At 39.1% G+C, this 15,867-nt stretch overlaps 1 protein-coding gene across 6 annotated transcripts in view; it reads left to right on the top strand.

Moving 5' to 3' along the window:
* The window catches only part of ALKBH8 (alkB homolog 8, tRNA methyltransferase), a 47,123-nt gene that overhangs the window by 21,233 nt on the left and 10,023 nt on the right, over window positions 1-15,867 (top strand). For all 6 annotated transcript variants that reach the window (XM_026855559.1, XM_026855544.1, XM_026855552.1 and 3 more), the window contains 3 exons: window positions 10,515-10,621; window positions 14,605-14,759; window positions 15,563-15,828. In XM_026855559.1, the coding sequence (XP_026711360.1) occupies window positions 10,515-10,621; window positions 14,605-14,759; window positions 15,563-15,828 (528 nt within the window). The remainder of the gene's footprint in view (window positions 1-10,514; window positions 10,622-14,604; window positions 14,760-15,562; window positions 15,829-15,867) is intronic.

Genomic DNA, 15,867 nt, shown 5'->3' with positions numbered 1-15,867 from the left:
GACCTTACCTTCTCCACTACCTCCTCAGCTAGTTGGGAGGAAGAAGATCAAAGCTAAGCTAGGACAGAGCCTGTATATTATAGTTTTGTATGTAAAAATATTATTTCTTTTTTTCTCCCATTTCAAATTAGTGAGACATGATAGTTTCCAAGTGCTTCTTCATATGAGCTGTCCCTGTGGTGAGTCTCTAAGGTCTGGTGTTTACTACCAATGGGCCAATACTGGTCAAATAGCCCTGCAAAACTTTGTCACCTGTCTCCCTTTTGTTGGATTCATACCACCCTTCCTTCCTCTCCATGGAAGAAACTTGTCATTTCCTGTAACGTTCCATAAAGCTGTTCCCCACTGTGCAAGGCCTAATGAGTCCTAAACTGGCTAGAATCCTACTTCAGTACTGAGGAGGGAAGGACAGCTTGTAGTCTGACTGCTGTGGGATCTCTGATCTGCAGAATATTCTGTGACTTGCTGATATTTCTGGGTCTGCTAGAGTGTGAAGTTCCCTTACTCCATTCTGTGTAGCAGTTTTATGTTTCTTACATGTGGTCCATTTTGGCTGTTGAGAAGGAAGTCAGAGATGTGGCTCCTCCAGTTCATACCACTTTGCTTTCTTCCCAGTCAATTGGTTACTCTTTTAACCATCCTTTGTTTTCTTTGAGTTGTCAGTGTTGAGAAAGGTATGTGGGAAGAATGTTCTTGTCTTCTGAACTCCTCTGGGCAGTTGCATCAGCAGTGCATCTGAGGTGAATGTGGAAAGAGACAAAAGAAATTGCAATTAGGAGGAATTTGAAAATTAAATGCACTCAATATCATATGGAAAAATACATAGAGATGATGCAGTGAAATATGTCATATAGTTCCAGTTAGTTTTCTCACAATCACACTGAAGTCCTACTGTGAGTAAAACACTTTCAGAAATGTTTGAAGTCTGCAATAGGGACTTAGGATTTTCTGACTGTGGTCATAGCTGCTAAATAATGAAGTAAAACTTCTGCATAATTCCTTTACCAACTTGATTCTGTTTGAACAGAACCTGTTGTCCCTAGGCTAGTTGCTGTTTCTGTAGTGTGCTTATTTTGTATGCTGAGGCAGCATCATTTCATTTCCAGTTCTCAAATGCCTGGCTGTTAGGGCTTTACTGTGACACGCAAATAATGAATTTTTCAATGGAAGCAAACATCCTCTAAAAAGTGCGTTGCTATTGCTAGAGATTTCTAATTGGTTTTTATGTGATAGGAAATAATGTAGGTAGATAACAATCTTGAAAAAAAATTAATTATGATGCATCATATTGCTCTTTTTAAACTAAAACTTTTTTTTTTTCCTCTTGTTCTATTTCACTTACTCTATGTACCCTTCACTATGTTACATGAACTACTTTTCAGTGGTGGTGAGATGAATTAACTGTTTAAATATGAAGCTGCTGTTTATTCCTGTTGACAATGTAATCATTGTAATAGAAGAAAACTAACAGAGCATTTAAATTTACACCTCAATTAATATTTTTACAGCTGAAATTATTTTTGAGTTAGGTTTTGAATTGTCATTCTTGATATACAAGTTCTTTTTTTTTTAGTTGAAACCTCTGTGTTGTTGTTTGAGTAGCGACTAATTTATTTTTTAAAAAGAATTTTTAATTTCTTTCAAGAGGTTTATCAATGGAAGTTACTTCTATTCTCCATATAATTTTTAGAAGATCAGTACTTGATGCTTGAAATGGAATCTTGGTGTCTGCCACAAATTAACAGCAAACAGGCTGAACTCTGGGGCATTAAAAAGTCGTTATCTTTAGCTGTTGCATTTCAGCTGTAATTCAGTTCGGGAATTCAATAAAGAAATCTAATTTCATTAGCCAGTGATGTCATCTCTATTGTCATAGGAGCCTATTTTAAGACTGTGGCAAATTTCATGTAGAAATGACAAGTAGTCAGTCAATGATAGTCAGAAGTACCCTATAAGCTTTGAACTGGACTTTTGTAATACCAGTAAGTGTAGCAAATGGGGTTTGAAGTGTGTCTGCATTTAAACTATCTTTACAAATCTGAGCATTTTGCTTACTGCAGTGTTCTATTTCTGTTTTTCTTTCCAGCTATGTTGAGTGTTTCAGGAGGAATTTCTCCATGGAGCTCTTGTTTCTGTATAGCTGACTCTGGAAATTTTTGTTTGAGGAACTGGCAATTTAGAGGGGTTAAAAGTGTGCTGGAGCCAGAGCTGCATCAAGCCTGCGAGGCTGACACACTTAACAGAAAGATTCTGATTCAAGGCTGGGGAAGAGGTGTGCTCTTAGCAGAGAAGCAAATAGGCGGTCAGTCTTGTGGTGCAGTGCAGGGGCAATGCAAGTGAAGCTCTGGTCTGTTTGCTGGGGCAACAGAAGAATGGTTGGAAGGAACCAAGGTTGATGGTGCAGCTGAAAGCAGTGAAAACTGGACACTTGACAGTTTCATGTGGGGTGTTCTTGTTCCTGCCCCCCCCCCCCCCCCCCCCCCCTTCTGATATACACAGTAATCATTCTGTGATCTCTCTTCAGTGCATGCTCATGCAAGCCATCATGAATTCGGGGCCGGATACTGAGGCCCTGATAGAGCCCTTTTGTGAAACTTTCTGCTGTATTATGTGAAGACAGTCATTGGGCTAATGAAGCAGATGGAGGGAATAAGAGAAGAAGGACATCATATTGCTTGTGATGAAAATCAGCAGTGTTGGAATACTGCCTATCCAAACTTCAAGATGAGTTTTTCCTGTTTGTTTTACCTTCTTTAAAATAATTCATATATGTCAGATATGTGGTATTCTGTGGAGTGAAACATAGCAATTGTGTGAATTGAAACAGTTTTCTTCAAATGATTTTAAAGAAGCCTTTCTGTGTCATGCTGCGTTTTGAATTATACTTTATGACCCTAGGAGACATCATTAACCAAGAAGATGGCTTTCATTTGTTCTTTGGTGGGTTTTTTTTTGCTTTGAGCATTACATGCTTTTATCTGCAAGGGAATGACGTTTATGTATTTAAGCCATTTCTGTAAATTCATGCCCAGATCTTTGTTCCTCAGTAGATTTTGCTTTTACAGTGAAGATGTAGAGGATTAAGAAACAGGCCATATGGTAGTTTCTATAGCAATAGATTAAAAACTGTGTCTTGTCAGCTCTTGTGAGGTATGATGCAAGAATTAGATCAGGAAGGCACAGTTTGCCTGTCTGGTATTCTGGCAATTCTCTGTTATGGTAATGGACTTGGGCAGTTATCAGACGGAGTTGAGAAGGACTAGTTGACCTTTGTTTCAAACTCAGTCTGAGTAAACTTGTAATTTCATCCTTCTGAATGACAGGTATTCAGCACTGGACTATTTACATACTATTTTGTCAGTGTGTAGTGGGCAAGATTATAGTGATAATAGTGCAGGGAGAGGTTTTAATTAAGGCACTGCTGTTTTAAATGGAGTTGAGGCATCTGCTGAATCCTTGGGTCCCTTATTTAATAACTTGTTGTCAGTGGTATTCAATCCAGGATTAAGACACTGAAGTTTTAGTGTTTACAGGTAGTTGTGCGCTGTATGCCTGAGCTCCTCTGTAATGAATGGGGATTGAAACCAGCCTAGGGGTGATTCAGCTCATGCTAAACTAGACATCTAGTATCTGGTTTCACAGGTTTCAGTTCCCTAACAGGATTTTTAAAAATCTGTGCCCAAACGTAGATGTCTTAATCTTGAGCTGAATTAACTATTCCTACCCTGTGATTTATAGTTAGCTTGGATTCCTGTACAACATTACAAGCAGAAAGCTGAGACCTGCAGAGGAGAATAAGGCCTGATGAACAACCATAATGTTTGCAGAGAGTGAGGGAAGATGATTTTCTAGTGCACAGGATTATGAACATGCAGCGTGTTTTGCCCATACCTTGAAATACCCAGAACCTGTAAGGACTTGGGCTATTATGCAACAACTGGTGGGTCTGTGCCACACTAGCATGTGGTATGAGTGTATACCCTGAACGTAAGTATTTCGGGTCCTCTTTCCTGTAAATGACTCATTACCATAGGTGTTTTATTCTGTGTTTGGCAGTATTACTCAAAGCTCGGTTTGAACAGTTATGTTACGTGGAGGTCCCTATTCACAGTCCCTTACACTGCTGCTGTTGTAAAAAACTTGCAATTAAAGGTTACAGTGGTTGATGGCAGGATGATCAATGTACAGGTATGGTGGGATGCTACATGCATTTTCAGCTTCAGTAACATGGAAAGTGCTGATTATAGTGTGTGTTTCCACAGATACTTGTAAGTGATTAATGGTTTTAAAAGGTGGTATACTCTTTCTGAACCTTGAAGTGTTTCCTTTTCTGCTTAGATATTAAAAATCTCTTGAACTTTCAAGTTTTTAATGTGCAGAAGAATTACAGATATGACACAGCACTACATACAAAGATGTGCATACCAGAATCCTGTTCATACTTGCATATAAAGTTATACTAATTATAAAACAGCTGCATCTGTGTTGTAAGGACTAGTACAATAGTTTCTCTGTAGACATTTGGTACAGCATTAAACATGTAAATAAGGATCATTTGTTTTCAGGACACAGTGTAAAACATTAAGTGTAAGTCTGAGGAGATTTATTTGAGGATGCAGAACTGCTTTCTTGCAATGTCTGGGCATACCTTGAACAGATTGAGTCCGCTGGAAACCACTAGGATCAGGATGTATAAGAGTCATCTTGTACTCTTCCATTGAACTGTACTCCATTAGAGAGCAAGGGATACAAAATCTTGGAAATTTCCTTTCCTTTGGGAAGGAAAATGAGTGATTTCATATGTGCAGGGTACATTCTGCCCTGGTGTAGGTGGATGCAATTCCTTGTATGTCAGTATAGTAGCACCCACAGATGTGAGGGACGACATATGACTGAAAGAATGGAAAATATTGCAGAGGATGCTAAGTCAATAAAAGAAGTTAAATGAAGACTTAACAGCATTAGCCTCTTGTTTTCTGTGTCCTTAAAAGCTAAGAGCCAGGGAGGCTATATACTAAAGGATGAGCATGGAATGTTAGTGAAATTGAATAAACTGGATGTTGTTGAGAATTTGACTGAGTTTTTGTCTCTGGATTCACAAAAGGACATCAAGGTCATACACTGTTGGATAGCATTTTCTGTAAATGATAAATTTATACCTGTGGTGGTAGAGAGGGTGAAGCAGTGGTAATTCAACTATGGCTTTTTTCTGTAGGGACTGAAAGTCTTTATATAGGGGTCTAATATTCAACACTAAATGTTAACACAGGTAATGATCTGGGAAGGCTACAGGTAATGTCCTGACATGCAAGAGAAACTTGATATTTTTAGAGTTAGTAGGAACTGGCGTATTTGATGGGTAGTCTTTAATTGATTAGGTTTATTGTGTTCTTCTTTTAGTCTGGGTATTCAGTCAGAAAGATTAAACAGTAACCCTGGATTTACAGAGGCTTTTGAAACAAAGAGTCAGCTTGAGAAGACATATGAGTGAAGCATAAAAATTTGTCGCAGGAGAGAGAGTCCTTGAAGTGGGAAAAGCAGCAGTCAAAAGTTGATGTGATAGTGCCGGAAACACTGCCAGCATCCCAACCTCTGCCAAGGCTGGGCAGAGCAGCTGCCCTGTTGGACACCATGAGGAGTTGGGATCCAGCTAGCGGAATGACTAATAACTTCTCATAACTTGAAGTTGGTGAACCTTGAGATGCATCCCTGAATACAGGAGGAGAGTGGTATATATTCCAGCTAGCTGTGACAAGGCCTGCAGAGGATTGTAAGCTCCTCTATCCAACAGGAGTTAGCTTGGAAATTGCAGTAATTTTCCTCTTTTTGTGCACTACCTGAATCTTGTAAACAGAGTACGGTCAACGAGAGAAGTTTATATCATGTAATAGTTGGTGGCATATGTAATAGCTAGGAGAGATACTGGAATGATGTTCAGTGAATACAACTCTCCTCCTTTGGGTTATCAGGAAAATCATAACACGGTCACACCCCAGAGGGAAAAGAATGAAGTACTGTCTGTATATTGAAATGTTTTTTAAACATTCATATGCTACACTTCAATTAAGAGGAAGAAATATATAGATAATTAAAATGACACAGAAAATTCAGGAAGATAGTAATGCCTTGCATAGATAGAAAATTGAATACAATTTTTGAAGAAACAAAACCTATTAAGTATATTAAACATCTGACTAGCACCACCATACTGCCTAAGCTGATTAACAAGAGATAGTATGCTTTAGTGTAATTCTGATAAAGGGGAGGCCTGTGCATTTGTTGAGAGGTTTTTTGGATTTTTCTTTACCAGTAGTACTGAAATATTTCATCATCATGTTGTACTCATTTTCTGAAGTATGGTTAGAGACCATAATATGCCATGTAAATATCAGCATAGGTTGCATAAGATATATTTCCTATGGCATGGATTATTCTGAGAAGATAATCCTATTCTCTTCCTCCTTCAAATTCAGCATTTTCTGAATTCTAAATTTTGGAATTTAGCATGGTTTTTGCAGTGAAAGGCACTGTGTATTACTGATTGATCGCCTCAGTCCCATGTAAGCCAGCAGGCTCTTGTCTCTGCGTAGAGCCCCACTGTGTTGTTCAAGTTCCATGTGTGGGCTTTAAACCTCTCAGCTGTCTTTGAAGCAGACATTCTTTTTCATCTGTTTTACGTGTGGGAAACTGCTACGTAGGCTGATAATGTGTCTTTGCTCTCTGAAAATTCAGTAAATAATGTCAGAGATTTGAGAAGCATTCCACATGGTACTTTTTTTAGCTTTAGAGTCTGTTTCGTCTAAGGTAGTCTATTAACATCAAATACAAATTGCATCAGAGATAAAGCTTAGAAAAACAACATTGTCATTCCACACTGTAGCGGCAAAATCCTTATCAACATTGTCCATATAGGCCTGTTGCATCGTTTCTGTTTTGCCTTTGGATCATTACTTATTTGATAGTCATTTACCTCCATCCTTCTGGTCTTCCATGAAGTGCAGTACAACCGCACTGAAAGGCGGTGCAGACCTCATTCCCTGCAGAGTTAAGAAAAACATACTTTCTTTGCTTTCTTTTTTATTCTTTTCTGGGTTTTGCATTTTGCTGTATTTTATGCCACAGGAACAATGTTCGTGATGTGGGTGTCCCTTTGCTTTGATGTTTAGCCATCCTTGAAAGCTGTTTACTGCTTTGTGTGCTCCCTCCTCATGAACACTCTCAAATAACCTGGCATCATGACAAGTTATTTAAAACGCCAAGTAGGTATTATTAGCTGCTTGTTTCTTTTAAGTTTTTTGGTATATTTAGAGACACACTTTTCCCATAGTACAAAGAAAGAAGGTAAAAGTTGTATAAGATCAAAGCATCCACTATTTTTATTTTTTGAATGTAATCCTTGGATGATGCACCATGGGCTAGCTGGAAATTTGATCTTTATTGACTCTGCCATCTAAAAGAAAAAAGAAAATAGGTAAAACCGAAAATAGTAATTGGAAATAGCTCCTGTGGAGCAAAGCTGTCATGAAGCAGATTGATTCAGCAGTGGCAGAGTTGCTTTATTGATTGTGAGTCCTTAGTAAATTAAAAAGAGGACCAAACGCATTAATCTTCTGTGTGTGTGTGTGTGTGTGACAGTGACAATTTAGAATGTTCTGCCAGGATAAAGACACATATAGTGAGTATGGGAATGTTATCTACCTCAGTCAGTAATAGGCTTGTCAGAGATAAGAACAGAGTTCTTCAAAAATCCTTCTGGGTTAAATGTTCTTTACTGTACTCTAAACAAAGGGTAGAAGTACTCTTGCTTGGTTTTTTAAGCATTCAGGTGCAATTATTCTCAATAAAGGAATGAAGCATAGGAATTGCACTAATTTTCTTCACATGTTCACAGTGGGTTCCTTAAATCTGATTATCTGTCTGAATTGCAACATCAAACTTGTTGTTAATAGAAAAGAATGTAAAACTTTGATATAGTCTATGTGAGGATCTCCATCTGCTTCAGAAACAAAGGTCAGTTTTGGATTTGGATTTTTGACTCTTCCAATTACTGCTAATTGCTTAATGTCATAGCCCATTTGCAAGTATATTAATCCTTTGTTTATATTTTCCACCCTAAATCATCAAGGCTTGTCATAAGTATGAAATTCATTTAGAAGGGGAGCAGCCAGACAGTATGATAGTACAGAAGCTTTTCCTCCACAGAAAAGTTGGGAGCAGGGGCAGAACTAGGATCCTGTGCTGGTGAGGACTAGACTTACCAGATGTTACATAGATAATCTCCTGCTTTTCAGCCTCAAATTCTGCACCGTCAGAAATTTTGTTTTACATTATTTCTTGTTGGCTTAGCATAGCTGAAATTCAGTCAAGAGGACAAGCTCTCCTTTTACTGTCTGTTTTCCAGCCACTTCTGCCTGAAAATCCAGTTACCAGGGATAGTTTTGTGGCCTCTTATTCTCAACATGCTGTCTGTTATAGAACACTCTGCAATTCTGCTATATTGAATGTACAGTTAACAGGACAGGGTTTGAAGAGCATCTTCTGTGAAGAGTCTCTGGGGCCATGCAGTTGGTGGGGTAAAAGGAATTGAAGATGCATGAAGGGAAAGCAGCCAAGGAGGCAGGGAGCTGGAATAACTGTTTCCTGCTGCTTCATACAGAGTCTCCATGCTGGCTCCAGAACAAGGTCCTCTTCCGGGCCCTGGAGGGAGGTGGGAACGGGAAGTGTAGGAGACCCCAAATAGGTCTCCTCTGACTCTTGGAGAAAGTGCAGCTCTTGAACATTATCTGCAAGAACAGAGCTTGGTTACTACTACTGACCCAGAAAGAGGAACAGTGGAGTAGCTGAGCCTCCAGGAAGGAATCTGGACAGAGTCTCATGTTCACTTTATTCTGCCATACTTCTGAAGAACCCAGTTGCTATATTGTTCCCTCACACCTGTCTCTTAGCAGTGAGCCAGAGAGGCAAAAGACAGACAGAGACTATTATTTTCCTCATTTCATCCAACCACTTCAGTCCCCACTTGTGTTCTTTTCATGCCTTTCCTTTCCTTACTTGCTGGTCCTGATCAGTTATCCTTTGGTTTTGTTGCCTTGCCAGATAGCTGCATCTTTTTACAGAGGCTTGCACCTAGTCATGCTTTATGAGACAGCCTCCCAATCAGATCTGTGAAGCCACTGTGTTTTCATCTTCACCCCGTGCTTCTTGGAGGATACCTAGAAGAAATCGCTAAGTGCAGGGGAAGGAGTGTTATTAGCAAGTGGCTGCAGCAAGTGGCTGCCGTTCATCTACTTGTGTAGCTACTGAAGTGTTTCATAATCATTAATCAGGGCTTATAGGTAGGCTTTATTCCTGTTCCCCCCATCTCTCTTCCTTTTTCAGCCCTACTGTTTGTCACCCTCGTCATTTCTTGAATTAAATTTAGATAGCTCAACAGGAGAAGCTGTGTCACTCTATGTGGGTGGTACCACAGCGTAAATAATTTTTTTCCTAAAAGTGTAAATGCCATTGTAGCTTGCTCCAGTGTGCACAACATTAAATAGTAAATGTTGTAAGTGGTAATTTGTAGTGTTTAAAAGTCTTGCTTATTCAGTCTCTTGTCTTGCTGGGTTTTTATGTTGAATGACTGATCATTGCACCACTATTTTCTCTTTGTTAAATGCATCTGTATGCAGAAGCAGAACTGCTTAATTTGTTTCGCTCTGGCATACTGTAGTAAGTCTGCTTTTAAATTGCATACTTAGTAGGTTACAAGTCAGGTGGCAGCACTTTCATGATGCTAATTCTCCAGTGTAGCTGGAACCACCGACTTGAATAGTTTTTGACCACTTTTCTTTTTTGTTAAGCCTTCTGTCTTCTGTAACTCTTCTGGCTTGCTTAAATGACCTGCTCCTTATTTTCCACAGCAAGTGTTTCTCTCACTTGGGAAATGTAAAAGGATAACATTCCTAGCCCGAGAAGAAGCAGAATGTAGCACTGCCATCTGGGCTGTGAAATTGGAATAAAGCTGAAAGCATTACCTCAATATATTGCCATGGCTAGGAGCCAGGTGGCAAATAATGAAAGGATGGTCTGGTAGTTGGCATGTTAGTCAGAATCTTGGGAGACTGCATGTGCTTGTTGTGCTGCAAACTTCCAAGAATGTGGGCAGGTTGGAAATTATTTCTCTCACCTAATATTGGTTAGCTAAATGTTATGTATCTACTCTGAATTAATTGTCTCAGCTCAATCTGCTGTGAATGGATAGGCATTTCCATTTTTTAGTATTTTAATATATATGCACACATATTGGTGACTGCTTCAGATTTTTGAACACAGAGCTGAAAGGGAGAGATCTTAAGGACAGAGACTTTTCCTAGAGACTTTTGCATCCCTAGGAAATAAGTAGCTGTTTGATGGCAATATTCTGATGATCACATTGATAAGGCAAACAAAACTAGGACTTGAGAATGCCTGGCATGTATATGAAGCTCTGTAAGTCATGCTCATTCATGGTGACTGGTTTTGTTTCTTTTTAGATTGTGATGGATTTCAAACACCCTGATGGCCGTACAGTGGCAGTTATGCTGCCCCGATGCAGTTTATTGGTGATGGCGGGAGAATCCAGATACCTGTGGACACATGGGTACATGCAAGAGTCCCTTCATTGCTGATAATAGAAGAATAATACATGTTGTTTATTTGCTTTGTTAATGACATTCTGTATTTAAAATTGCTCTGAAAGAAATTGTCAGGTTTTATAATTAATATACAAATTCACTCCTCTGCTCAGATGCTCTTCAGGTTAAATTGAAAAAAATTGGGGATTTTAGGAAGGTAATTGCCAGTCCCTGAGCTGCAGTTACCTGCTGCTGTCACAAGTGAAGTTTCACTTGGAAATTGCTCTCATTTATATCTGTGGTGTAACAGTCCTCAGTGACTCTGAGCTGGCGAAGAATTGATTGTAGTGCAGTTAGCTTCACCATTTTCTTTCTCTCTTTTCAGTCCCCAGCTTTTCCTATTGGCTCACATATGCCAAAGTCTTTAGAGAAAGCCTGGTTTAAGAGAGTGACTTCCCCTGCACAGAGGGCATGAGGGTAACAAAGAGGAGTCTTCCAGAGCTCTTATCAGCTGCTTTAAGTGATAAGGCTGCATTGTACTGAGCTGGTTTTGGGTCCTGGAAAAGAGATTTATTGAAATATGTCTTAAGGCTTTGCTTATTTTAGAATTTAAATACAGGCTTTTTAAATCATGCACTGCTGAGATACTTATAATAGGAGCTCTGAAACTGGCAAAAAGGCTAAAACCTTGGTGAGCTCTGAGAGTGATAGCAGTGCACTTCAGGAGAATATGGAAACCCTCATATTGGACAGAAATGCACATGGTAAATGTTTCTTCCTTTGTTTGACCCAAGCCATCACTGGTTACAGTAGTCAATTGGAGACACTAATTACATTCTGTGTAAATTAAACATCAAATCCTTTTATTGGCAGAAGATATTCTGCCTTTTAATTTTACTGGTTAATTTGTATTATGAAGAAGGGTGACTATGAATTCCCCAATGACCTTTACATTGTTAATTTTTATAGAGTGCTTATGCCACCTGTATATTCTCTCATTAAATTAAACTGTTGTAAAAAGCAGCTGGTACTACTGACATGCATCATTCTAGAAGTCCAGGGCAGTGAAATCCTTTGGTTTTTGGTATACAAGACCAAACATGGTTACCAGCATTATAAGCTTCTTATTCTATACTGTCAAATACTGTCAGTTGTTGTCTGGAAAGATTATCTACAACTCTAAGAACAGTGGTTTCCATGTGGTGACCTTGCTTGCCAGGGGGCAGTCCCCAGCCCTGGGCATCCAGCAGCTCCATGGGGCTGGGCTGAGGCCAGGTTGGGATGTCAGCCCAGGGGTCAAGGCCTGGCTCAGTGGAGCAGTGGCCGTGCACAGACAGAGCTGGGGATGCATCAGGGGCTGTAGCTGAGGCAAGGCCCAGTAGGGCACCCTCTGTTTAAAAGCAGCTCCCAGGGGAAGGAGGGGTGGCCCTTGCCGAGGCCTCTGGCTGTCTTCACTGCCTTCTCTAAGGCCACCAGCTCTGCTCTTTCCAAGCTGGCCCTGGGTAGCCAAGTTCCCAGGAGAGGGAAGGGTGCACACTGGGAACTTGCCAGCAGGCATTCAAGTTGGGGTAGTGTACCTGCCTAAGAACTGGAATGAGATTATTACTTAACTCACTTGTACCTTCAAGTGATGGTTCTCTTTTGAGAACCAATGACATAAAATACATTTAAAATTAAGATTGCAGATATTTCTGCTCGTTTATAAGTTATTCCTGTTCCAGTGCATGTCCATTTTTGCTAAAAATAGTTTTTCTGTATATTTTAAAAGCAATAGTGGGTCAAAGATACTCAACTGGAGTAAGCTTTCCATCATGGTAGTGGAGTATACTATTGTAATTAATGAGAATAATCATCCAGTGAACAAATGTAGTTAATTTACTTGCGTATATCATGGCAGGACGTATTTAAGGTCATTTATGATGCCTTTTATTTACCCCTCAGAAGTTAAATCAGAGAGCAAAAGGTTCAGTTTTGGAATTATTCTGGAAATCTTTTCAGTGTGTCTTATTTGGATGCCAAGGGCACTAGAGACTTCATTTTGACCCTGTTAACAAAGTGCACATGGAAAGGGGTTTTGTTCTGTTTTCTCTGAAGGAGAAACATATGGTTAAGAAATAAGCTATAAAGTGTCATTAAGGAGAGCAAAAGATATGTGCTCTTTTTGGCTAATAGATGAAAGTAATATTACAGCTGTTTTGATGAGGTTCATTTGTGATTTTTTTTTTTCTGATGAGGTTCATTTTTGATTGGGTAACCTTGCAAAACACCATTCCTGACACTGCAGTGAAACCTGGAAATAAGAACCTTGAAAAAGAAGACTTATTAGTGCAGGTACAGAAGAAAATCAAATAGAAAATCTGCAAACTTGGGTTTTGAAGTTCTGTCCAGGGAGTCTTGAGCATCCTCATCTGATTATTTCATCATAGCTTCATTATCTGCTGTGAACAAGGCAGTTCTTTATTGGATCCCATCCTTCCCATGGCTGGCTCTGGAAGATTTCCATTCTCAGGATTGCTTTGTGTCTCCTTTTTGCAACCGCTAGATAGAGCATCAGAGTGCTGCTTCCTGATTTCCAGATAGAAAGGACCTGCACTCTATTTCCCTGTGACTGGATTAGAGATCAGCTTCCCTGCAGTAGGAAAGATGGCATGCAGCAAAGTACAGGAGTGCTGATCAGATTGCCTTCTTGGCATTCGGATCATTTTTGGTTAAGTACAGGCACTGGTCACCAGTTTCATGTGACCTGCAAAAAAGTTCCAGTAGAAATTTGAGACTGAGTCTGAATACTCTGCTTTATTAAAAGATGTAAGACACTTTTTTTTTTTTTTTTCTGCTTTTGGCTCAGCCTGTGAGGGTTAAACTCAACTAACCAATACAGAAGTCAGTTTTATACTGAGAGTTTGCCCTGTTGGGAGTCAAGTACTTTGAAGTCAGCAGTTCTGAAAGGGCTTCACTGAGAGGCCAATTCCTTAGAGATTTTTTTTCCTTAGGAAATTTCTGCATTAATCTTCTTGATGATTAAGTTCAGGAAGCGTTTCAGTGTGACAGTAACAGCTTTGAAGTGTTAAGCAATGTATTTCCCTGAAGAGTTTCCATTTTGTTCCAAGAGTATCTACTTTTTCCCATGTGCAAGTGATGGGAAACTACATGTGGGTGCAGCTGTTTCTCTTCTTTCATGTTGTGTTTTGCATTTTACTTTCTCAGTTTCCTCTTAGCTTTGAGAGAGATCTATTTGTAGAGTTATTAAAAATTTTGGGGTTTGGTAGTTCTTTGTAATGTAAACCTTTTCATAAAGTTGTTTGAAACTTTTGTCACCCCAAGAAAGTTCAAAATCACTTTCATTTTATAAATTTTGTCCTTGCAGAAATGTTATTGTGTTCCATTAAGATCCATGCCAAATCCATAAGTAGCTTAAGAAAAGGTATGCTCGCAGTTTGCTTGGCTGGTAGATTTTGATCAAGAAAGATCTACAGGAGAATTTCTCCCTTTTATGTATTTTAGCAGATCTTGCAAGTGCTACATTCTTTGCATCCTCTGTTGTCAAGGAATGGAAAAGCAATTCTGTTGCAAAGCAGAATTCATTGGAGAGGCCCATTTGTAACAGGAAACTTCAATCTGCTAATGTAGAGCTCAGCCAATTCTGTGCTTTTATAGCCATACCCACCATTTTTAGTAGTGTATTTTATCTTTAACAAATATATTTTTAATATAAAATAAATATATTTTTTAAAATGTCCTAGAACAATAAAAAAATCAAACTTTATGGAAGGGAAGGAAGGAAAATGTAATTATTTTCAATTAAATAACACTTTAATTGACAACATTAGTTTGTGTCAGCTCCTCTTTTTTTCTTTGAATAATTTGAAAACTGAGAAACAGCAGTATGTTAGATTGCATGTTATAGTCATCCTTGTCACAGTATATAAGAATTACCTTCTTACAAAGATGGATTGGGTTTTTTTCTGATGCAAATTGAATTATTATTTTATTTTGTGTTACTCTGTTTTAGGATTACACCCCGAAAATATGATGTAATTCAGGCATCTGAGCTTGGGCAGAAGGTTGGAACAATCACTGCTGATGTTGGAGATTTAACACTAAATCGGAGGGAAACAAGGACATCATTTACATTCAGGAAAGTGAGGAAAAGCCCTTGCAATTGCAGTAAGTGTCTTGAGGTGATCTTCAGTCAGAATTGTTATTTACCACTAATACATGTTTTTTTCCTGGCAAACCGGTTTATCCCTTTGGGTACTTTTGGCAGTCCTGGTAGCCATTCTTGAATGACTTGGAGTTGGGCATACTATATGGCTTGAAATGGTTGCATCTATGTGGTTGCTGGAGTTTCTCTATACAGAAAGTGATTTGACTTGCTCCAGAGCCAGGCAAGTAATCTGGAATCTTGCATTTCATTGGGTCCTCAAGTGCCGGAATAATGTATCAGAATAGAAGTAGCTACTTCAGGTTCTCGTCTCTTTTGGTTGTTTTTTATCTGAAGAGGACTGTAATTTTGTGAAAATAAATACATTAGAAAAGGCAAAGTAGTCAGATCTGCAGTGACAGGGCCATGTAAGTTCTTTATGGCAGTACAGATAGGTGTCTCAATGATTACATGGAATTGAAGTCCATTTGTGCCCTCAGAACAGAATTTCAGAGGCTGGATTGCAATGATGTCATGATCTTTGGTATTAGGGGCACTGTCTCAGTTTTGAAAACATAAACCACGTTAACATAGCAGGATGAATGATCACTGCAAACGGCCTCTGGTACATGTGAGTAGGTTGCTTATTTTAAGGTCATCAAACACTTCTGCAGTTTGACCCGTATTTCAGTTTTTAGAAGGTGAAGGAGGAATTAAGCTTTTTTTTCATTTTAATATTTTGCTTTTAACTTTATTTTGCTAAATAAATTTAACCAACAGGGCATTACTTACATATATTTTTTTGTGTATCTGTTGCTATATCTAGTTTACCCATCTGTCTGTGACAGCCAAAAAGGACAGCAAAGACAGATAGAACCGTCATTTCCCCACAGTGAGATGGAGGCCTTGAAGCTGGAGCAAGAATATGTGCACAAGGTGTATGAAGAGATTGCCACACACTTCAGCAGTACCAGGCATAGCCCATGGCCCCAAATTGTAGAGTTTCTTAGGTCCCTACCAAAAGGGTCGATAGTGGCTGATGTTGGTTGTGGTAATGGGAAATATCTAGGCATCAACGAGGATTTGTACATGGTAAGTAGTGGCTACTGTCATTTGTTTTCATTGGTACTA

This window comes from Athene cunicularia (genome assembly GCF_003259725.1).
Source record: "Athene cunicularia isolate RWA chromosome 1 unlocalized genomic scaffold, athCun1 chr1_part1, whole genome shotgun sequence".
In the NCBI taxonomy this organism is placed as follows: Eukaryota; Metazoa; Chordata; class Aves; order Strigiformes; family Strigidae; genus Athene; species Athene cunicularia.
Note: the sequence above shows the minus strand (reverse complement) of the source record. Positions and strands in the feature narration are given on the sequence as shown.